The sequence below is a fragment of the Stegostoma tigrinum genome, chromosome 10, assembly GCF_030684315.1.
Source record: "Stegostoma tigrinum isolate sSteTig4 chromosome 10, sSteTig4.hap1, whole genome shotgun sequence".
NCBI classification, from domain to species: domain Eukaryota; kingdom Metazoa; phylum Chordata; class Chondrichthyes; order Orectolobiformes; family Stegostomatidae; genus Stegostoma; species Stegostoma tigrinum.
Window position 1 is genome coordinate 88048509 of NC_081363.1, and position 25059 is coordinate 88073567.

The 25059-nt window shown below is 45.8% G+C and overlaps 1 protein-coding gene across 3 annotated transcripts in view; it reads right to left on the reverse strand.

The window, feature by feature from the left end:
• paplna (papilin a, proteoglycan-like sulfated glycoprotein) overlaps window positions 1-25059 on the reverse strand; it is a 234275-nt gene that overhangs the window by 184037 nt on the left and 25179 nt on the right. For all 3 annotated transcript variants that reach the window (XM_059649376.1, XM_059649377.1, XM_048537827.2), the window contains exons 3-8: window positions 11631-11691; window positions 9106-9208; window positions 7991-8121; window positions 6717-6840; window positions 6532-6612; window positions 1066-1238 (exon numbers count right to left, since the gene is read on the reverse strand). In XM_059649376.1, the coding sequence (XP_059505359.1) occupies window positions 1066-1238; window positions 6532-6612; window positions 6717-6840; window positions 7991-8121; window positions 9106-9208; window positions 11631-11691 (673 nt within the window). The remainder of the gene's footprint in view (window positions 1-1065; window positions 1239-6531; window positions 6613-6716; window positions 6841-7990; window positions 8122-9105; window positions 9209-11630; window positions 11692-25059) is intronic.

Below are 25059 nucleotides of genomic sequence, written 5' to 3' on the forward strand. Positions count from 1 at the left end.
CACCCGCCCAGGCAGACGCGGTGTGAGCGCACGTGCGCACACACACACCCGCCCAGACAGATGCGGTGTGAGTGCATGTGCGCACACACACCCGCCCAGACAGATGCGGTGTGAGCGCGCGCACACGCCCAGACAGACGCGGTGTGAGCACGCGTGCACGCACACGCCCAGACAGACGCGGTGTGAGCGCGCGTGCACACACACACACCCGCCCAGGCAGACGCGGTGTGAGCGCACGTGCGCACACACACCCGCCCAGACAGATGCGGTGTGAGCGCGCGCACACGCCCAGACAGACGCGGTGTGAGTGCGCGTGCGTACACGCACACCCGCCCAGACCGACGCGGTGTGAGCGTGCGCACGTGCACGCACACACACACCCGCCCAGACAGATGCGGTGTGAGCGTGTGCGCGCACCCGGGCCCAGGCGGACGTGGTGTTAACACACAGACACACGCCCAGACTGACACAGCATTAACACCACACACACGCCCAGACTGACACAGCCTCAGCGCGCACACACACACACGCCCAGACTGACACAGCCTGAGCGCATACGCACACATGCCTAGACTGACACAGCCTGAGCACGCGCGCGCGCACACACTCCCAGACTGACGTAGCATGAGAACACACAGACCACATGCCCAAACTGACACAGAGCGAACACACACACACTCTCCCAGTCTGTCACATTATAGAGCACATACATGCCCAGACTGACACAGCATGAACATACACCCACAGACACCCACTCCCAGACTGACGCAGCGCAGGCATGCACACACAACTAAGGCTGACACAGCGTAGGCATGCACACACAACCAAGGCTGACGCAGCGCTGGCACGCACACATGACCAAAGGTGACGCAGCATACACACACACACACACACACACACACAGACATAGCGTGAACACACACATGCACACACACCCAGACTGACCAGACACACACTCCCAGACTGACAGACAGACACACACACACACACACACACACACACACACATACTCAGATTGACACACAGTCAGACTGACAGTGTTATCCGGTTCGATTTTACACTAACCTCCAGTATCAAGGGTTCAGATGTGGGTCCTCGGCCGTGGATGACCTCAGAGGCCAGGTCACCTTCTGTTCCTCTCTCATAGTGGATGACTGTGTTGGCGATGTACAGGGCCCGGCTATAGTCAATTGTCCAATGACCGTTGAGGTAGTACTCGCCTCTCGCATTCTTGATTGCTGCAAGGTGTCAGCACAAACGAAGACCACATTAAAATCAGCGATGGCAATGAGAAAAGAGGTGAGCTTGTGCTGACTCAGATGACGTGAGAAATGAGCACAGTTTGGAAATGATGCTGATACGAAGTGTTACAGTGTAAACTGAATCCTGGCAGAGTTAGGCACTAAATTGAGACCAACTCCTTAACATAGCCTCCGTCCTCAAACATGGAAAAAGTGTTGGGCTGAATCTCACAGCTTTTGGCTTAAACCGGTGTTATGCACACTTATTGTGAAAGGTTTCTCTCTGCCGAGACCAGGTGTGTTTTCTCGCTATACATCTTACCAAACTCACCATATTGATGTTTAACCAGCCGGTCTGCCCATTTACCTCTTGCCAGCTACCTTCTGTCTGAACAGTCTCCTAGTCACACCTCCCCTGTGCCCAATGCCCATTAGATCCACAGCCCGCCATTGTGTGTTGGTGTGTGATGTTGTCGCAGCGGACAATTAGAGAAATACAGAATAAAACAGGAGGTTTTATTTACTGACGACCAAAAGAGAACTTACACAAAGCCAACCAGATTTAGTAATCATGGCCGTGCAATGGAGCAGTCCAACACTGGCAACTGCAGTCAGACCCCATTGGCTGGGCCAGGGAGGGAGGGAGGGCGGGGTTTGGCAGACAGGAGCTGTCGACTTTACAGCACGAGACACGACTGAACTCAGTCATCCACATGGAGAGCATCTTCCCGTTCAACGTCCTCTTCCTCCTCTACCGCTCCCATTCTCACAGTTCCTCAGCATCTAGCATGGTACCTTGTTCCCTGCTCCAATTGTGTACAGAGCACAGCACAGAGAACAGGGCACAGAGCACAGTGCACAGACATCACTGCAGTCTGGTAGGACACACTGTCCAGAGCTTACTGAAGGATCCCGACACGCCTCCAGACCTGAGCAGCAGAACCAAGTCCTCAGCAGTCCTCTGGTCTGCTCCACCACAGCCCAAGTCCATCCCTAGTTCGGCAGCATGGTAGCTCAGTGGTTAGCACTGCAGCCTCACAGTGCCAGGGACACGGGTTCAATTCCAGCCTCAGGTGGCTGTCTGTGTGGAGTTTGCACATTCTCCCCGTGTCTGTGTGGGTTTCCTCCTCGTGCTCCCGTTTCCTCCCACAGTCCAAAGATGTGCAGGCTAGGTGGATCGGTGTGCTAAATTGCCCGTAGTTTTCAGGGGTGTGTGGGTTATAGGGGGACGGGTCTAGGTGGGATGATCCAAGGGGCGGTGTGGACATGTTGGGCCGAAGGGCTTGTTTCCACACTGTACGGAATCTAATCTAATCTAATCTAAGCAGCCTTGTATCCATGCTTTACATCAGACATGGGCACAGTGGGTAATCCTTGTTCCTCAGTAACTAGCTTTGTAATGCCCAGGGCCCTCAGACACACCAGGTATACCAGTGCCCCAGGATTAGAAGTTGCGGCAGCTGCCAGGGGAGCAGGTACACAACTCCAACAAGTGGTGGCAGTGACCACTGCTCACATGGGAATTAATGGAATGACTGTAAGAAACAGGAACAGGAGTAGAACCCTTGGCCCCTCCGCCACCATTTCTCATCTCCAGTTTCCTGCGCTTTCCCAGCAACTCCTGATTCCCTTCCTGATCAAGAATCTACCGATCTACCTTAGCTTTAAATATACACAGGGACTCTGTCCCCACAGCACTCTGTATCAAGGAATTCCACAGACACACAACCCTCAGAGAAGAAATTTCCCCCCAACTCAGTGTTAAATTGGTGTCCCTTTATTCTGAGGAATGGTGGCAGAGGGGCCAAATGGCAATTCTGGGATAAGGTCTCTCAAAACTCCATTTGAGCTTTGTTATTCATATGGCTTACAGAATCAAAGAATAATAATGAAGGTAAAATAATGTAGAGTCAGTTAGTCCTGCATTCAAGTAGAAAAATACTAACATTGACATGTAGAATGGAAGTGAGGCTCTAATTCAGTTTAATTTCACAAAGAAAAGGCCACAATAAAAGATTTATTGTTGTCTACAGTGAGTAGATGTATTTACTACACAGTGGTCCACAGTACATAGAACATAGAAAAGTACAGCACAATACAGGCCCTTCAGCCCACGATGTTGTGCCATGGAATATTCCTAATCCAAAAATAAAATAACCTAACCTACATTCCCCTCAATTCACTGCTGTCCATGTGCATGTCCAGTAGTCGCTTAAATGTCACTAATGACTCCGCTTCCACAACTACCACTGGTAAACTATTCCATGCGCTGACAACTCTCTGGGTGAAGAACCTCCCTCTGACGTCTCCTCTATACCTTCCTCCTAACACCTTAAAACTATGACCCCTCGTGGCAGTCAATCCTGCCCTGGGGAAAAGTCTCTGGCTATCGACTCTATCCATGCCTCTCATTACCTTGTACACCTCAATCAAGTCACCTCTCTTCCCCCTTCTCTCCAGAGACAAAAGTCCGAGCTCAGTCAACCTCTCCTCGTAAGACAAGCCCTCCAGTCCAGACAGCATCCTGGTAAACCTCCTTTGCACCCTCTCCAAAGCCTCCACATCTTTCCTATAATAGGGCAACCAGAACTGGACACAATATTCCAACTGTGGTCTCACCAGGGTTTTGTAGAGCTGCAGCATAACCTCGCGGCTCTTAAACTCGATCCTCCTGTTAATGAAAGCCAAAACACCATATGCTTTCTTAACAACCTTATCCACCTGGGTGACAACTTTGAGGGAGCTATGCACTTGAACACCAAGATCCCGCTGTTCCTCCACACTGCCGAGAATCCTGCCTTTAATCCAATATACAGCGTTTAAGTTTGACCTTCCAAAATGCATCACTTTGCATTTATCCAGGTTGAACTCCATCTGCCATTTCTCAGTCCAGCTGTGCATTCTGTCAATGTCTCGCTGAAGCCTGCGATAGCCCTCGATACTATCAACGGCACCTCCAACCTTTGTGTCATCAGCAAACATACTAACCCACCCCTCAACCTCCTCATCCAAGTCATTTATAAAAACTACAAAGAGCGGAGGCCCAAGAACAGAGCCCTGCGGGACACCACTCAGCACTGACCTCCAGGCAGAATACTTACCATCTACAACCACTCTCTGCCTCCTGCCAGCCAACCAATTCTGAATCCAGACAGCCAAATCACCCTGTATCCCATACCTCCTGACTTTATGAATGAGCCTGCCATGGGGAACCTTATCAAATGCATTGCTGAAGTCCATGTACACCACATCCACTGCTCGACCCTCGTCAAGCTGTCTCGTGACTTCCTCAAAGAACTCAATAAGATTTGTAAGGCATGACCTGCCCCTCACAAAGCCATGCTGACTCCCTTTAATCACGCTATGCTTTTCCAAATAGTCATAAATCCTATCCCTCAGAATTCTTTCCAAAAACTTGCTGACCACAGACGTAAGGCTGACTGGTCTGTAATTTCCAGGGATTTTCCTATTCCCTTTCTTGAAAAGAGGAACAACATTTGCCTCCCTCCAATCTTCTGGTACGACTCCCGTGGAGAGTGAGGAAGCAAAGATATTAGCCAGCGGCTTAGCAACCTCCTTGCTCGCTTCCTGGAGCAACCTAGGATAAATCTGGTCTGGCCCTGCGGACTTATCAATCTTAATGTTTGCCAAAATTTCCAGCACATCAACTTCCTCAATCTTGATCTGTTCAAGCCTGTTATCCTGCTCCTCAAAGTTCTCATTCACAACAAGGTACCTTTCCTTAGTGAAAACCGAAGCAAAAAACTCATTTAGGGCTTCCCCTATCTGCTCAGACTCCATGCACAAGTTCCCTACGCCATCCCTGATCGGCCCTACCTTCTCCCTGACATTGGTCAAAGGAGAGGTTGGTGAACTGGTTTGAGGTTCTGTTAGAGAGTCAAGGAGAGAGGGAATCAAGATTTTAAAACCTTTTAATCTTCTAATCCGTAATGATGGATATGGAGTAGGTCATTTAGTACTGAGATGAGGAGAAATGTCTTCACCCAGACAGTGTCGAGCTGGTGGCATTCACCGCCATGGAAAAAAGCTGAGGCCAAAACACTGAACATTTTCAAGAAGGAATTATATTTAGTTCTTCAGGCTAAAAGAATCTAAAGGATATGTAGGGGAAGCAGGAACAGAGTTGGATGATCACTCATGATTATAATGAATGACTAGCAGGCTCTCAGGGCTGAATGGCCTACTCCTGCTCCCATTTTCTACATTTCTAAGATTCCAGGAATAGGGAGGCTGTTTCTCAAGGAAACAATAGTTGGGGATGGTTTTAGAGTACTTTCTATTAATTCTCTCAATTATTGTCCAAGAGTAACTGTCCTGGGGAAGGCGGTAGTGAGCTGCTTTCTTGAATCATTGCAGTCCATGTGAAAGCCAATACAGCTGCAGGACACAGCAATGTGCCTGTTGTTGATAGTTGTGCTGTTACAACATTGATAAATACACACATTGGCTCCATTCCTGCATACTGTCACTTGATCACTGAGAAACAAACAGGAAAGCGGGGTTTAGTCCAAATGTTGGCAGAATCTGTGCAATGATCTGTCTAGTCAGCGACTAATCAGGAACTAACGCGAAGGCCAATCTCAGCAGGAAGAGCAATGTATACTAGGATACATTGTCAGTGTAGAGCAGGAAATTCCCAGAAGTGCTTCATCAAGACAGCTCCTGTAAACTGTGTGAGATGTTTAACAAGCACAGGGTCTCTCTTCCTTATCTACAGAATCCGTCCAGTGTGGAAACAGCCTATTTGGCCTAATAAGTCCACACTAAATCTCCAAAGAACATCCAACCAGACTCACCTTCACCAAACCCCACCCCAATCCTACCCCTGTAATTCTGTATTTCCTAAGGCTAGCACACCTAACCAACTCATCACTGAACACTATGGAAAATTTAGCATGATCAATCCACTTTACTTGCAAATGTCTGTACTGTGGAAGGAAACCAGAGCACCCGGAAGAAACCCATGCAGACATGGGGAGAACGTGCAAACTCCACGCAGTCACCCGAAGCTGGAATTGAACCCGGATGCCTAGTGCTGTGAGGCGGGAGTACTAACCACTGAACCACTGTGCCGCTGTTGTTACGTAGCGATTGGCAACATGGAGCAATGTTCAACGACTCGACAGAGTCCACTCACCCAGAGTGAGACCAAGGGGAATCTGGTCCAGTAAATCCCACTCACCCAGAGACCAAGGGGGACTGGTTCCAGTAAACATTTGACATTTTGAAACAGTAAAAAACAAATAAAGGAAGAGAGCAAGGTATTTACCGAGGAAGTTTCTTGTGGGTACTACTTCTTGGATACGAATACTCATAGCCCCGATGGGAACGATATGGATTTGGTTGTACCCTGTAAATAAGGACAGGATGTTTGATGATGGGTCAAACCTCCAGCATTCAGTTTCATACTGAAAACTGATGACGGAAGTAACACTGCTACATTTAGTTCTGTACCTATCAGCAAATCAGCAGCAGTAAACGTTCCCTTGACTACATAGCAGCTGCTGCCATCTCCCCCGCATTCCAGGCATTTGTCTTCAACTTGTGATGATTCCAGCATATTGTCACAACCAACAGTCTATAAACGAAAGTCAAAGAAAAAGTGAAGTTACTGGATAGCTTGGAGCCATTCAGAGCTGGTAAGATTGTAACATTTTGTTTGAAATAATATTAACACAGATTACAAGTGTGTGGGCCAGCCAGTGTCATTCATCAAAGAAGGCATATCAGAGTTATCAAAGTCTATGCCTATTACAGGAGGGTAAATCGTCCTGGGGCACTGGCTGAGTGAGGACAATCTGCAGATCCTCAGTGTCAGCAGAAATTTGAAAGTGACTGAAGACTGAACTGAGCATTCGCTCAGTCCCTCAAACTCTGCCTTCAGTAGCAGGCTTCCTGCTTTGTTCTAATTCAGGCTCCCTGCCTTGTTCTAATTCAGGCTCCCTGATTCTTTACTGCACAGTTAATATTTTTGTTTGGGATCATTCTTCTTCCCTCTGCTGCTGAATGTTGCTATCCTAGCCAGTGTGCAGATAGAGTTGGGTTTCCCACAGATCCACAGATGAGATCGAGTGCACTTGGAATGCCATAAAACTGGTTCTGGGAGTCGGGGGGGTGAAATCATCAATGGGCAAAGACTAGCAGCATTGGCACATACAGACACTCAATGTTCAGTTGGTTGTAGTAACATCAATTTTGGCAGTGAATTTTTATATATATTCTACAAAACAGAAGGGGGATATAAAGCAGAGGCTGAATAATGAAGCAGCCAGGACATGACCGCCCCCACGCCCCCCCCTCCCCCCCACACCGGACCTGCCCCCTTACTGGCTATGATGTTCAGTGCAGCTCAGGTGTCGAATATGTTTTTAAATCACTGGCTCAGCAAGCTGCCCACTCTACTTGCGCCACCAAGGCCCCTAAAACATGCCTCAATGCCACTGACTTGACAGGTGAAGGGTACATTTTGATGGAGGTGCTCACTCCTGCATTATCTCCAGGGAAGGAGTGAGTGGGTGTGTTTCTGGGCTATTTTGTGAATAATAGTCACTTCAACAAAGTGTCTAAGAATGCCTGGATCCCAGAGAGATGGGAGTTTGGTACAGTTGGTGATAGGGTGGGCAGGAAATAAATGGGGGGGGGGGGTGGGGTATTGGTTGTTGCTTCCTCTCATGATTGTTACATTAGCTTGTAGATTCGAACTGTGGGCTAGCAACGAGTGAACATACCTTGCAGACACCATCAACACAGATATTACGACTTCCTGGTTCACACAGCGTGCCATCCTTGACCGCCTCTTTGTGTCGGTAATAAAAGTTTTCACCCTGGGGGATGCAGTTCAGCTCACACTTATTTGCAGCTGTGGGAAGATGGAGAGCCTGCCGTTATCATCACCTCATTACTTCACTCCCGGACTGATCCCTTTTCTCAAAAGGCTGCTTGGCCAATCCAGACTGTCCCTCTACACCTTGAGCTGCCCCTTTCAGACCATCCACTAGGCAACTAACCACTGAAGACTTGTTCAGGTAAGGGCTGTTTGCACCCAGTGCTGGTTTTAATACAAATCCACCGCACCCCCATCCTCACACCATCCTGATCATTCCCCATTGCATATTGAGCTCATTCCCTCTTGTAAGTTATTCCTGAATCACCCTGTGCCATCCTTTCAGACCCAGAGCTACAGATCACTGGTTTTAAATCAAAAACCAAAAATCATACTCTTGCCATGATCCCAATTCTCCGAAATTTGTGCCCTTAATAGCACAGAATGACTAGGAGTTAAAAGAGGGAGCAATCCTCTCCATAACACTGGCTGGTAAGGATATCAATCAAGTCTGAATCGAATGGATGTTTGAAGCTTGCTTAAAAGGCAGAAAGACTTGCATTTATATAACGCCATTCACAGCACATCCCAAGGCTAATGAAGCATAGCCGCCATTGGAATGGGGAAGGTACTGTAGCCAATTTGCACATGACAAGCTCCCACAAACAAGGATGTCAGGATGAGGAAAATCTGACATAAGTGACATTTGTTGATGGGCTAAAATCCCCGGGCAAACCCTTGCTCTTCAATTATGGATATGGGGTCTATTATACTGTCTGAGAGAGACAGCTTCAGTTCAAACTTCCAGATTGGAAAGCAGCCAACGGCTTCAGCTTCTCTAAGATTTCCATCCAGCTTTATCCCTGCTACAACCAGGATTTCAACAAAATACTGAGGACATGGTGAAACTGACTGATGATCGACAAAGTACGTGGCCAGGGTAAGAGGTGAGGGTCCAGGCAGTGTTTGCAGACTGTTTCAATATTTACTTTACACAGACTTATTTCTTGAGAGCTGTACCTCCATAATACGGCAGCCATTTGTAGTGCTTTCCCTGGAAATCTGTTCCATCAAAAGCAGAACACTGCTCCTCCCGGAAATCTCTCGAACCCTCAGGACAATCCTTGTGGAAATATCAAACACAGACAGTGAGGAAGATTGGAGTGAGAGATCAGAGTGGCCATGCTCCCTCCCACCCAGCTTCTACTCCCTTTTCATCAAACTCTCTTGTCCCCAACTTTCCATGCTCCCTCCCCACACTTTCCTTACTCTTCCTTACTAATCCCTCTTTTCCCTCTCTTCTCTCTGCAGTCCCCATTCTCTCTTCTAACCTCACTTAGTGACTCGATCTCCTTGTCTACTCCCCATTGCGAGTGTGGGCCTTGAGGGGACCGGGAAAGGTCTTGCTCTCAAAGCCACTTGGTGCCTGACTGAGGGATCCAGAATCAGGAAAAAAAAAGGGTACGGGGTGCTAGCTCAGGGGCTCTTCTGTCCTTCCTGAAGACCCCTATGCACCCTGATCTGCCTCTGACCAGGTCCCTCGTCAATCAGAGTGCTGGGAATAGGTGCAATACTAGTACCAGCCACTGCCTACTCCATGGTGCCAATCAGTAAGGACAAACTGCCGGCATCTGATTGGCCATCCAACCCCAGGGTCCTCGATCATTAGGGACGGCCCAATGCCACCCTTCTAATTGTGACTGGGTACTACGCAGGCTCTCCAGGGTTCTGGCCAAGACCTCCAGAGGTTGCCAGCCATGGTGTCATGAGGAAGAAGCCTATGAAACTTGTGCTATCTCCCCATTGAGCAGTTTGTCCCTGTATGGTTGAACTTTATGATCTTCGAGCAGCCACACATGCTGATGCCTATTACGAAAACGTCATTACCACTCACTGTAGAGGAACATTCTTCCTCCTAATCCTATGTTTCTGTGTTCCAATCCTTTTCCACACCACCTGCCCATTGGCAGAGGTGATGGTCAAGTGGTATTATCACTGGACTGTTGATCCAGAGACCCAGGTAATGATCTGGGTTCAATTCCCGCTATGGCAGATGGTGAAATCTGAATTCAATAAAAATCTGGAATTAGAAGTTTTAGATTATATTCCCTACAGTGTGGAAACAGGCCCTCCGGCCCAACAAGTCCACACCACCCCTTGAAGCATCCCACCCAGATCCATCCCCCTATAACCTGAACACGACGGGAAATTTAGCATGGCCAATCCACCTAACCTGCACATCTTTGGACTGTGGGAGGAAACCGGAGCACCTGGAGGAAACCCACGCAGACACAGGGAGAATGTGCAAACTCCACACAGCCAGTCACCTGAGGCGGGAATCGAACCCGGGTCCCTGGCACTGTGAGGCTGCAGTGCTAACCACTGAGCCACCGTGCTGCCCCTAAGTTTCATGATGGCCGTGAGTCCATTGTCAGGAAAATTTAATGTTCTTTAGGGAAGAAAATTGACATCTTTACCTGGTCTGGCCTACATATGATCCAAACCCATAGTAATTGGTTGACACTTAAAACCCTCTGGGCAATTAGGAATGGATAATAAATGCAGGCCTAGCTGGCGATGCCCTCATTTCAAAATGAATTAACATAAAACCCTTAAACCCATGCCCTCTGGGCTTGGTCAAGCTGGTGGGATATTACAAGTGACAGAATAGGAATGAGATAGGGAAGAGAAGTGAAGGAGGCAACCCCAGAGCTTTGGGCTCATTACCTCAACGCCGGCTCGAATTTAGCTTTTTAAAATTGACCCAACTGGCACCATCTGCAGATGTCAGCGCAGGGCGTGATTGAACACAAAGCCCTCTCTAATGGCTCTGTTAGGGAACAGAATGCTTAGAGTCCCCCCCTTCTAAATTCTGATAATCTCCCCCCCTCCCACTCTCTCCCCGCCTTGTTCAGGGGAATATGGCAACGCAGCTCTAAGATTTATCAGAATGTCTATTTACCTTGCTGTACAATAGAAGGACACTTTCAGTCTGGTCTCTTGCCTTGTATTTCTTCTCATTCCCAACTGCCCTCACTTGAGCCATTTTAGAAGCTCCTAATTTTGATGTGGGTCTGGAGTCACATGTAGGTAAGAGCAGGTAAGGACAGCAAATTCCACACGCCCCCTTTCAAAAATGGCATTACTGAACCAGACTGAACCAGACAGGGTTTTTACATTAGACAAGCTTTCTATTCTTGATATTTATCAAATCCCAATTTCACCTGGTGGGATTGGAATCCCTGCCATAACACAAACCAGGGTGAGGGATGACTAATCCAGTGATCTTACCCTCCAGGCCACCACATCCAGTTGGCCTCAAAATTGAGAAACAGACAGACTAGAGGCTTTTCCCAGTCTGACTCCATTAGGGAGACGTTGGTACATTTAACAATTCCTTACCGACTCTTAGGATCAGCTCAGTCCTTGCACTAACAGGGCTTGGACTGCAGGTATTAACCCCATACTGCCTACCCCACACTGGGGTCACCAAGAAGCACACTCACACTCTGGACCCGTCCACATTTGGGAGAATCACACAGTACCTGAATGTTGCAAGAACGGTAGCTGCGGAAAGGGCCAACACAACTGCTTCCTCCATCCCTCCTGGATCAGAAAAGGACAGGGTCAAAAAGAGGTGAGGTTTGAGGTTGAACTGAAATCCAGACAGTCACAGTCAGAATAATACAACACAAAAACAGACCCTTCTCTCCAACTCATCCAATCATGTTTCCAAAACTGAACTATTCCCATTTGCCTGCATTTCAACCTTATCCCTCTAAACTTTTCTTAGCCATGTCCTAATCCAGATGCCTTTCAAATGTTGTAATTGTACCACTACTTCCTCTGGCAGCTCGTTTCATACATGCACCTCAGTCTGCATGAAAAAGCTGTCCTTCAGGTTCCTTATAAATCTTACCCCTTTCACCTTAAACCAATATCCTCTAGTTTTGGACTCTCCTACTCTAGGAAAAAGACCTTGTCTCTCCACCTTATCTATGTCTCTCATGATTTTATAAACATCTACAAGGTCACCCTCAGCCTCCAATGCTTCAAGGAAAAATGTCCCAGCTGATTCAGGGTTCTGTCAAGGCCTCTCAGCTCCTGACCTCATTACAACCTTAGTTTAAATACCATGCTTGACACCGTCCAGGACAAAGCAGCCCACTTAGAACATAGGACAGTACAGCACTGTACAGGGAACACCAACATCTGCAAATTCCCCTCCAAGCCACTCACCATCCCTGACTTGGAAAAACATCGCAGTTCCTTAAGTAACCCCCTGGGTCAAAATCCCAGAATTTCCTTCCTAAGGGTGTCAACCTACTGCACATGGGCTGCAGTGGTTCAAGAATGCAGCGCACTACCACCTCGAGAACAACTAGGGGTGGGCAATAAATGCTGGGCCCAGCCAATGACACCCACATTCCATGAATGAAGTTAAAGAAAAACACAAGGAATAGTTGTTGTGAGGGGGTCAACTTGAGCAGAAACTGCCAATTTAAGGAATAGAAGGATATGCTGGCAGGGACAGATGAGTGAGTTTGGGAGGAGGCTCATGTGGCTATTGGGAGCTGGAAGGCAGATAATTCCTGCTTTTGTTCAAAATATTTTGTAATACAATGTAATGCTTTCTAATTCTTTCGTCCAATTCTGGCATTATCAAACATGTTCTCACAACCTTGACTGAGACATACATTTACGAAAGCAGCAATTACTCATAGCTCAGCACTTAATGGTTTGGCTACACGTAAAGAACTGGACTGTGTGAACATGTCTAACATCAAATACTGCTTCACATTCCTTCAGGAAGAGTCAGGAGAGTCACTATGATATCAGACATCTCACCATCTAAATTCTATAAACCATCTAGAACCATACCATGAATGCTACAGTTTTGTAGTTTAAAGCCAGCTCCTATTTGACCAGAGAAAGGAGAGTGCCGATCAAGGAGTGTAAAGGGAATTTGTGCACGGACCCTAAAGAGGAGAGATCCTTAAAGAACGTAGAACATAGAACATGATAGCACAGTACAGGCCTTTGACGTTGCACCGACTGTGAAACCGATCTGAAGCTCATCTAACCTACAACTATTCCGTTATCATCCATATGTTTATCCAACGACCATTTAAATGCTCTTAAAGTTGTCAAGTCTACTACTGTTGCAGGCAGGGCATTCCACGCCCTTACTCCTCCGAGTAAAGAATCTACCTCTGACATCTGTCCTATATCTATCACCCCTCAATTTAAACCTATGTCCTCTTGTGCTAGCCACCACCATCCAAGGAGAAAGGTTCTCACTGTCCACCCTATCTAATCCTCTGATCATCTTGTATTTCTCTATTAAGTCACCTCTCAACCTTTCTCTCTCTAACGAAAACAGCCTCAAGTCCCTCAGCCTTTCCTCATAAGACCTCCCCTCCATACCAGGCAACATCTCGGTAAACCTCCTCTGCAACCTTTCCAATGTTTCAACATCCTTCCTATAATGTGGCGACCAGAACAGTACGCAATACTCCAAGTGCAACTGCACCAGTTTTGTACAGCTGCAACATGACTTCATGGCTCTGAAGCTCAAACCCGACCAGTAAAACCTAACACACTGCACGCCTTCTTAGCAACCCTATCAACTGGGTGGCAACTTTCAGGGATCTATGCACATGGACACAGAGATCCCTCTGCTCATCCACACTACCAAGAATATTACCATTAGCCCAGTACTCTGTATTCTCGTTACTCCTTCCAAAATGAAGCACCTCGTACTTTTCCGCATTAAACTCCATTTGTCATTTCTCAGCCCAGTTCTGCAGCTTATCTATGTCCCTCTGTAACCTGCAACATTCTTTCACACTATCCACAACTCCACCGACTTTACTGTCATCCATAAATTTACTAACCCATCCTTCTATGCACTCATCCAGGTCATTTATAGAAACGACAAACAGCAGTGGCCCCAAAACAGATCCTTGCAGTACACCACTAGTAACTGACCTCCAGGATGAACATTTCCCATCAACCATCACCCTCTGTCTTTTTACAGCTAGCCAATTTCGATTAGATCACCCCCAATCCCATGCCTCCAAATTTTCTACAATAGCCTACCGTGGGGAACCTTATCAAGCCCTTTACTGAAATCCATATACACCATATCACCCACTTGACCCTCATCCACCTGTTTGGTCACATTCTCAAAAGAACTCAATAAGGTTTGAGGCACGCCCTACCCTTCACAAAATCGTGTTGACTATCCCTAATCAAATTATTCCTTTCTAGATGAGCACAAATCCTATCTCTTATAATCCTCTCCAACACTTTACCCACAACCGAAATAAGGCTCACTGGTCTATAATTACCAGGGTTGTCTCTAATCCCCTTCTTGAACAAGGGGACAATATTTGCTATCCTCCAGTCTTCTGGGACTATTCCTGTAGACACTGATGACAAAAATCAAAGCCAAGGCTCTGCAATCTCCTCCCTAGCTTCCCAGAGAATCCTAGGATGGATCCCATCCGGCCCAGGGGACTTATCTATTTTCACATTTTCCGGAATTGCTAACACCTCCTTATGAACCTCAATCACATCTAGTCTAATAGCCTGTATCTCAGTATTCTCCCCAACAACATTGTCTTTTTCGTTTGTAAACACTGATGAAAAATACTCATTTAGCACCTCTCTTATCTCTTCAGACTCCACACACAACTTCCCACTACTGTCTTTGACTGGCCCTAATCTAACTCCAGTCATTCTTTTATTCCTGACATACCTATAGAAAGCTTTAGAGGTTTCCTTGATTTACCTGCCAAAGACTTCTCATTTCCCCTCCTGGCTCTTCTTAACTCTCTCATTTGGTCTTTCCTGGCTAACTTGTAACTCTCAAGCACCGTAACCGAGCCTTCACGCCTCATCTACATAAGCCTCCTTCTTCATCTTGACAAGAGATTCAACTTCTTTAGTAAACCACAATTCCCTCACTCGACCACTTTCTCCCTACCTGATAGGTACATACTTATCAAGGACACACACTATGTACTTTTCTTTGGTATTCACAACAGAGAGGGGCTTCGTTGTAGGGGAGGACAGGGTGTAACAAGCTGCTAGTCGTGAGAAGGAAGTTAGTAAGGAAGATGTGCTGGGAATTTTGAGGAAGTTGAAGATAGGTAAGTCCCCCAGCCTGATGGGATTTATCCAAGGATTCTATGGGAAGCAAGTCAAAAGATCGCAGGGCATTTGGCAATGATCGTTTCGTTTTTAATGTCCACAGTATAGTGTGGGAAGAATGGAGAGAGGCAAACGTCATTCCCTTCTTCAAAAAAAGAGAATGGGGATAACGCTAGAAATTACAGGCTAGTTAGCCTTACATCAGTGGTGGGCAAATTATTGGAAAGAGCTCTAAGAGATAGGATTGATGATTGCTTGCAAAGGCACAGTTTGATTTGTGTTAATCACCATGATTTGAGAGGGGTAGGTCATGCCTCACAAACCTTATTGAATTATTTGAAGAGGTGACCAAACACGTGGATGAAGGTAGAGCAGTGGGTGTGGTATACATGGATTTAAGTAAGGCTTAAGATAAGGTTTCCCATGGTAGGCTCATGCAGAAGGTAAGGAGGCATGGAATATGGGGACATGTGGCAGATTGGATTCAGAATTGGCTGACCCTTAGAAGACAAAGGGTGGTAGTGAATGGAAAATATTAAACATGGTGCTCAGTTACGAGTGGTGTACCACAAGGATCTGTTCTGGGTTCTCTTCGATTTGTGACTTTTGCAAATGATTTGGATGTAGGAGTGGAAGGGTGGATTAGTAAGATCGTGGACAAAATGATGGTGGGTTGAATTGTGAACAGTGTGGAGGGCTGTTCTAGGATACAAAGGGACATGATAGGATGCATGGCTGGGCTGAGAAGTGGCAGATGGAGTTTAACCCTGAAAAATGTGAGGTGATTCATTTTGGAAGGACAAACTTGAAAGCAGAATATAGGATTAACAGAAAGGTTCTTGGCAGTGTGGAGGAGCAGAGAGATCTTGGGGTTTATGTTCACAGTTCCCTGAAAGCTGCCACATAGGTGGACAGAGTTTTTAAGAAGGTGTAAGGTGTGTTAACTTTCATTAAGAGAGGGATTGCGTTCAAGAGCTGTGAAGTTATGCTATACAAAAGCCTGGTTCGGCCACATCTGGAGTATTGTGTCCAGTTCTGGTCACCTCATTACAGGAAAGATGTGGAGGCGTCAGAAAAGGTGCAGAGGATGTTTACCAGAATGTTGCCTGGAATGGAGGGAAGGTCTTACGAGGAAAGGTAGAGAGCGCTAGGGCTTTTCTCTTTAGAATAACGTGGGATGGGCGGTGACTTGATAGGGGTGTACAAAATGATCAGAGGTATAGATAGAGTGGGCAGCTAGAGACTTTTTTCTAGGGTGGACGTAGCTATTATGAGGGGGCATAGTTTTAAAGTGAGTGGAGGTAGATACAGGGGAAGACGTCAGCGATAGGTTCTTTACTCAGAGTAGGTATGTGGAATGCATTGCCAGAGAGGGTAGTGGAGTCAGCCTTATTAGGGGCATTTAAGTAGCTATTAAATAGGCATATGGATGATAGTATAAGGTAGGGGTGAGGTTAGATAGACCTAAGGATTAGGGTAAAAGTACAGCACAACATCATGAGCCGAAGGGCCTGTACTGTGTTGTACTGTTCTCTGTTCTATCCTTCCAGTCCTTTGAATCTAGAAGTTAACCCCTGGAGACTGTAAGGGCGAGTGATTTAAAGGTGCCAACAAATAAAAACATCAAAATAAATGCTAAATGCTGGAAATCTGAAATAAAAACCAAAGGCGCTGGAAAACTCGACAAGTCTGGCAAATCTTCCTTTACTGCGCCAGCATGTATTCCCTGTCCCGAAATGCCCCTTGAGAAAGGAGTGGTGAGCTGCCTTATTGAACCGCTGCAGGCCTCATGCTGTAGATTGACCCACAATGCTGTTATAGAGAGGAAATTCTAGGATTTTGACCCAGTGACAGTGAGGGAACAGAAACATATTTCTAAGTCAAGATAGTGAGGGGATCTTGAAGACGTTCCCATGTATCTGTTGCCCTTGTCCTTCTAGATGAAAGCAGTCATGGATTTGGAAGATGTTGTCCCTCAATGAAATACTGAGTGGCTTTGAAACAAGGCTTTCCCCATGCTCTTTGGCAACTGCCAGGGCAGCAGAATGAAATCTTCAACTGGCCATCCCTGATCCAATTCAGAGCTTCAACAGGTACAGGCATGAGGGGTTGAATGGCCTCCGCTTCACAGTAACAATCCTGTGATTCTGAGAATCAGCAGTTGGGGGGCACTGGATGCCCATCATGGGTACTGCCCCTAAAGGTGAGAGGTCCATGGATCCCATCCTGGAAAATACCTGGCCCAAAGAAATGCCTATTCTACTTCTGAACCCAGCTTGGGGAGAGGACTCAGTACACCTCCTGGGTACAGCAGCATTTGACACTGATGCTAGTTTGCAAAATCTCAGAGCTCTGCAGTGAAATGAAATGCCCTGCAATGTGTACAAGTGAAAATCTTCAGTCCTTCCATCTCACTGGGGCAATGATTCTAATGAGCCACTGATGAAGCAATTTGAACAGTTTGTAGATTTTAGTGTGGCTGGATGGGAGGGACAGGAGTCACATTGAATATGAGACCATTTGGAGCCAGTCAGAAACTGCTGAACTTCACTGTTGATTTAGTAAGTGGTCTATTAGGTATTACAAACAGACGCGAGTGGTTTGAGCACGTTCGGGAATTTGATGTACAGCTGGGTTTTACCAGAAATTGACTATCAATTTTGGCAAGTTTTCTGTAGGGTATCTCTCCCTGAGCACAAGAGAGTTTTTTCATGCTGTCCGGCCAAACTTGCTTCAGTAACTATACCCCACGTTCTTCACATTCTCCCACTCTCTGCAGGGGCACATACTAGACACTGGGGGCCTGCCAGATATCCTTTTGCCCTTACCCTATTTGAAACCTGGCCCAGCATTCAGTCAAGCACTAGCAATCGGCAGCTGCCCCACACCTTTCCAGTCAATTGCTCCACAATCTGGGACCTGGAAGTCCTGAAGTGCCAAGGCAGGTGCATGACCTATCTTATTGTTTCACAAGCGGAAGCCCAGAGAAACAAGCAGTGAGCTGCAGTCACTGGGTACCTGCTCTGACTTTCACGTGGGGAATTATTACTGCCTGGTTTCCTGCCAAGGGGAGGGAGAATGGTGAACTGCTTAACAGTGAGGTAGAATAGTGAGATGTTAGTGCTTGTTAATGCATGCAAACCAGGCTGTCATCACTCACTTCTTGAGGAAATAATGCACTCCAGTCCCTACAGTGCTCAGCTTTAAGAACGCAATTCTTTTTATATTTTCTAACTAATCAACCTGTTCAGACACATTATGTCCCACCTGCTGCAGAGGTGTGTCATGAACTCAGACCTCCTGGCTGAGAGGTAGGGGGCACTACCACTGCACCACAAGAGCTCCAGAACCAAGCTCTTTAATCCAGTGAGCATCAGTAACTCTCAGCTCACTCTGAATTGACCCTTACAGGGTCCTGCATGCCCAAAGCTGACACACCAGTCAGTACTTTTAGTTTAAAAAACCCACCAGGACTGGCGAGAGAGGGGCTGAAGTTAGTGATAGTAAAAATGCAGCATTTCAAAAAGAAAAACAGACCAAAATTAAAACTGCTCTGTCGACCTTCCTCGGGAAAGTTAAGAACATTGGCAGGTTCCAACATGAACATCACTTCGGAGAGAACATATTGCCCATTGAAGATTCTGTTGGCTGTATGCAGTGACTGCCGGCTGTGTTTGAACAATTCTTGCTTTGAAAGCTACTTTTCTTTTATTTCTACCGGGGTGCCTCCTAATTGTAGGATACGGTAGCGTGGAAGAGAGTACAGGAAATAGCTGTTTACAGAAGCAATATTTGAGTTAACGACACAATTAAAATGAAGGGCTTGACTGCAGCTTCAACATCTGAAGTTTTTTTTCAACCTTGAGCTTTAAGCATCTGTTTATTTTCACATGGGAAACAAGATATTTCAAGTTGGAAGTATAGGATGTAGAGTGGGGACAAGTCTGCAGCTGGAAGAAACCAGGGTCTGAGTTGGTCTCTGTTCATCTGAACCTCCTCACTTCCTCCATTTTACACATTCATGAAAAGATAGGTAAGGTTAAAAAACGAGAGAGAAAGACTGTCTTACTTTCTAGAAGTGCATTTCACAGCCTCAGAGTATCCACAGCACTTTACACCTGACATAACACTTAACTGAAACACAGTCACTGCTGTAGGAAACACAGACACCAGTACAGATATCACTGGGAGGTTTCAAACAGTGTGATACTTTTAAGGATTGTATCTTGTGGTTTGTATAAAATTGGGACTGCCGCTCAGAATGGAGGGAGACAAAAGGGATCATGCATCCTGTGCGCAATAAATCTGGGTGGTCAAGTGGCTGGGGTAGCACAGTGGCTCAGTGGATAGCACTGCTGCCTCACAGCACCAGGGGTTTGATTCCACTGTCGAGCAACTGTCTGTGCGAGTATGCACATTCTCCTCGTGTCTGCGTGGATTTCCTCTGCGTGCTCCGGTTTCCTCCCACTGTCCAAAGGTGTGCAGGTTAAGTGGATTGGCAATGCTGAATTGCCCCCAAGTGTCCAGGAATGTGCAGTCTTGGTGGATTAGCCATGGAAAATGCAGGATTATAGGAATAGGGTGAGGTCCAGTCCGGGCATGCTGCTCTTCGGAGGGTCAATGTAATCTTGAGGAGATAAATGGCCTGCTTCCACAGTGTAGGGATTCTTTGATTCTACGAATTGTTCAAGTTCTGAGGAAGAGTCAGACTGTTTTAAGCTCAGTTCCATAGAATCCACCACTGGAGCCACTAGTGAGTAGACCAGGAACACATTCCAAAGTCCTGTAACTGAGCTGGTAACAGGAATAAACAGGTAAACGTCAGCATCACTTCTCAGATGAAAAGAAATTTGCTGCAAGTGTAACTAATGAGCTTTTCCATGTAGATCTAAAGCTAACACGATTCCGACTCCCGACACATGGAGAGGTTAGAGGCAGCTATTTTGAGATCAGATTACTTCCCTATAAGTCCATGAATATTACACACAGGCTAGGATTGTAGTTTGGTCTGCAGCCAATTGAGGAGTACAAGTCAAAAAATAGAACCAGACAAATCTGTGCCTTAAACAGAGAAAATGCCTTGTCATGGCTTTGTCTGAGGGAAGTCATTCCTGACAAATTTGTTCAAATTTTTCAAAAAATGTCGTAAGTATGTGAATGAGTAAGTTCAGGCAATGTAGTCTTATCAAAACTTTTGACAAGATACCACATGACAGACTGACTGAGAAGGTTAACGCACGTGGAATTGAGGGGAGCTTGGCACGGGGGGTCAGAAACCAGCTTAGCAATAGGACACAAAGCATAGTGTCCAGCTGTGTACCACAAGAAACAGTGCTGGGACGTTTACTGTTTTTTTTTATCAATAAATGATATGGATGAAATTGTGGGGGGCATGTTAAGCAAGTTAACAGCACTCCCTCAGTACTGACTCTGACAGTGCGCTGCTCCCTGAGTACTGACCCTTTGAGGGAAATCAGGGGTAGTGTTAAAGCCAAAAAAGGACGATTATAAATTGGCCAGGAAAAGCAGCGAACCTAAGGACTGGGAGAAATTTAAGATTCAGCAGAGGAAAACAAAGGGTTTAATTTAGAAAGGGTAGGCAGAATACGAGTAAGCTTGCAGAAATCATAAAAACTGATACATGAAGAGTAAAAGACTGGTGAAGACAAATGTAGGTGCATTCATAATGGACAGAGAGATGGCAGACCAGTTGAACAAATACTTTGGATCTGTCTTCACTAAGGAGGGCACAAATAACCTTCCAGAAATGCAAGGGGCCAGAGGTTCAAGCATAAAGGAGGAACTTAAGGAAATCCTTATTAGTCAGGAAATGGTACTGGGGAAATTGATGGGATTAAAATAGCCTAATGATCTGCATCCCAGAGTACTTAATACGTGGCCCTAAAAATAGTAGGTACATTGGTGATCATTTTCCAGCATTCTACACACACTGGAAGAATTCCAATGGACTGGAGGATAGTTAATGCAATCTCACTTTTCAAAAAAAGGAGAGAAAATGGGGCATTATTTGCTGGTTAATGCTGGAGTCAATTATTAAGGATGTAATAACTGAATATTCAGAAAGCGGTGACAGAATCAGTCCAAGTCATCATGGATTCATTAAAGGCAAATCACGCTTGATAAATCCTGAATTTTTTGAGTATGTGACCAGTAGAGTGGACAAGGATGCATCAGTAGATGTTGCGTATCTGCACTTTCAAAAGGTTTTTGATGAGGTCCAACACAAGAGATCAGTGAGCAAAATTTAAAACTCATGGTAACACTGACTTGAGTAGAGAATTGGTTGGCAGACAGGAAGTGAAGTTTTGAAATAAACAGGCCCTTTTCAGAGTGGCAGCAGTGATGAGCGGGGTATTGCAAGGTTCAGTGCTGGGACTCCCAGCTGTTCACAACATACATTAACAATTTGGACAAAGGAATTGAATGGAACTTCTCCTAATTTGCAGATGACACAAAACTGGGTGGCAATGTGTGCTGCGAGGAGGATGCTAAGAGGCTGCAGAGTGGCTTGGGCAGACTGGCAAGTCAGCAAATACTTAGCAAATGCAAGGTTATCCACTTTGGTCACCAAAACAGGAAGGCAGATAATTATCTGAATTGTGACAGTGTAGGAAAAGGTGATGTGCAATGAGACCCGGGTGTCATGGTGGAACAGTCACTGGAGTTTCTCATGTAGGTGCAACAGGCAGTGAGCAAAACTAATGGCATGCTGGCCTTCATAGCAAGAGGATTCGAGTATCAGAGTAAGGATATCTTGCTGCAGTTATACAGAGCCCTGGTGAGGCCACACCTTGAATACTGTGTGCAGTTTTGGTCTCCTAGTCTGAGGAAGGGCATTTTTGCTGTTGACGGAGTCCAATGAATGTGCACCAGATCGATTCCTGGGATGGCAGGACTGACATATGAAGAAAACCGGATCAACTGGACTGGATGGACTGGGATTTAAAAGAATGAGGGTGGGGCGCTTCTTAGAGAAACATAAAATCCTGATGGGATTGGACAGGCTAGATGTGGGAAGAATGTTCCCGATGTTGGCGAAGTCCAGAAATAGGGGTCACAATTTAAGAATAAGGGATAAGCTGTTCAGGACGATGAGGAAGAATTTCTTCACTTGGAGTTGTGAACCAGTGGAATTCTCTGCCACAGAAGGCTGTTGGGGCCAGTTCATCAGATATATTCAAAATGGAGCTGGATATGGCCCTTGCAGCTAAAGGATTCAAGAAGTGTGGAAAAAAAGGAAGATACTGAAATTGCTTGATTAGCCATGATCATACTGATGGTGGTGCAGGCTCAAAGGGCTGAATGGGCTACTCCAGCATCTATTTTCTATGTTTCTGCGACAGTGCTGCACCCCTCAGCTCTGATCCTCTGACAATCTGGCACTCCCTTCATACTGACCCTCTGATGGTGCGGCGTGCACTCATCACTGACCCTCTGACAGTGTGGCCCTTCATCATCTGACACCAGTGACATCAAATAGATGTGAAGATTTACTATTATAGAAGGATGTTTCAAAGTGCTTTACAGATAAAGACTGTCATAATGTAGCAACTGCAACTGCCTTTTGCATGCACTGCAAAATTTCACAATCACCGTTGAAATACACATAGATAATTTGTTTCAGTAAGTTTGGCTGTATAATTTTTTCCCTATCAATCCTCACATTAGTGCTTTGGGATTTTTCAGAATCTGAACAGACATACAGAGCTTCTTAATATCTGACCTCAATTACAGCCTCCCCAACAGTACAGCACTCCCTTGGCACTCACTGGAGTAGTATTGATACCTGTGCATTCTGACACAAAGGTATGAATGTCATCGCTGAGCTGAGACCAACGCTGGCTGCATCCACTTTCCAAACTGTCTCAGGTATTCACAAGGCAGGTTAAGCAGAGAGATGGAGAATGAGAGCAGCCTCTGATTGACTGGAAACGTCAGTGAGTACAGTTCTAGTCCCATATAAATATAAGCTAATTACTTCACGCACTTTCGTCAGAACACAGTAACACCTCCAAAGATTATTCACAAAGAACAGTTTCAAATGAGGTATAGCCAGCTACTTTACCTGTTTAAATCAGTGGAAACCGTCAGAATGTAATTAAACAAACCAGGAGCCATGTCTGAACTCTGTGAGGTTACCAACAAGAATTGTGCTTCCCACTGGACATCACAGGCTGTCATTATTTTTAAGAGCCAGGAGACAGGTTATATTCACTGCAGGAGAACTGGTGAAAGGATTACTTATGCTTGAAGCAACGGTCACTATAACTGAACAAAAATATATTCCACTTATCCATCCCCATTGATCTCCCAGCAAGACACATTGAGACTTTATTGCACACTCCCAAATCACGCAGGACTTCAACCACAGTTCACAGTCACCATGGCCTCACCACACACACCAACCTTACTGACTCACCAATATGACAATGGCTCAATGCAACCATAGCTCCACCGCAGCCACAAGAAGCTATGAAGGTTGCATGAGGAAAATTAGCTGGGGTGGCATCCCCAGAATCAACACATAGGTCAGAGTGATTAATCACTAATTCCATTCTCATTGACAGTAATTGATCACAGTTCCATTCTCATTGATCCCAGCAAGCATGGTTTTAATCAGAGGGAGATCATGCCGAACAAATTTCTTAGAATTTTTTGAAAACATGCTCAAGTGTGTGGACGACATAGTTCAATTGATGTAGTTTGCATGGATTTTAGTAAAGCTTTTGACAAGATCCCACATGGAATTGAGGGAAACTTAGTGAGATGGATCAGAAATCAGCTTGGTAATAGAACATAAAGGGCAGTGGTAGAAGGCTGTTCAAGTGACTAGAAGCAGGTATATCCAGCAGTATACCACAAGAATCAGTACTGGGATCCTTACTATTTGTTATATGTAGAAATTATATAGATTAAGATGTGGAGGGAATGTTAAGCAAATTTTCAGATGACACCAAGATTGGTAGAGTACTTAATAGCAATGAAGACAATTGTTGGTTATAGGATGATATAGATGGGTTAGTCAGATGGACAGACCAACGTTAGACAGTATTTAACCCTGGTAAGTGCGAAGTGATGCACTTTGAAAGAAGAAACAAAACGAGAAAGCATTTAATGAACGACAGAGCACTGGATAGCTTAGAGGAACACAGGGATCTTGGTAATTATTCACAGATCCCTGAAGTCAGCAGAGTACGTGAATAGGATAGTTAAGGTGGTAGATGAGAAACTTGTTTTCATCAGTCATGGCATACAGCATGACAACAGCGAGGTACTGTTGGAATTGTACAGAACGTTGGTCAGGCTACAACTGGAGCACTGTGTGCAGTTCCAGTCACCTCACTATAAAGAAGGATGTGATAGCACAAGATGGGATACAGAGGAGCTTTACAAGGATGTTGTCTGGGAAAGAGAAACTGACCTTTGAGACCAGGTGGGCTTGTTTTGTTTAGAGTAGCGAAGACTGAAGGGGACATGACTGAGGTATATAAAACCATGAGGGATATGGTCAGGGTGAATAGAGTGTGGCTGTTCCCCTTGCAGGAGGTGTAAATCACAAGTTTTAGACTACAGGGCATGAGATTCAGAGGGGTTTTGAGAAATAATGTTTTCACTCAACTGATGGTGGGAAACTGGACTGCACTGCCTAGGGAGGTAGTAGAGGCTGGAAACATTATCTTTAAGAAAAAAATTTGGATGAATATTTCAAAATCATAACATTCAAGCATTCGGACCAAGTGCAGGAAATTTAGATTAGCGCACTTCTGGTGTTAGTTATATCAGTGCAGACTCCTT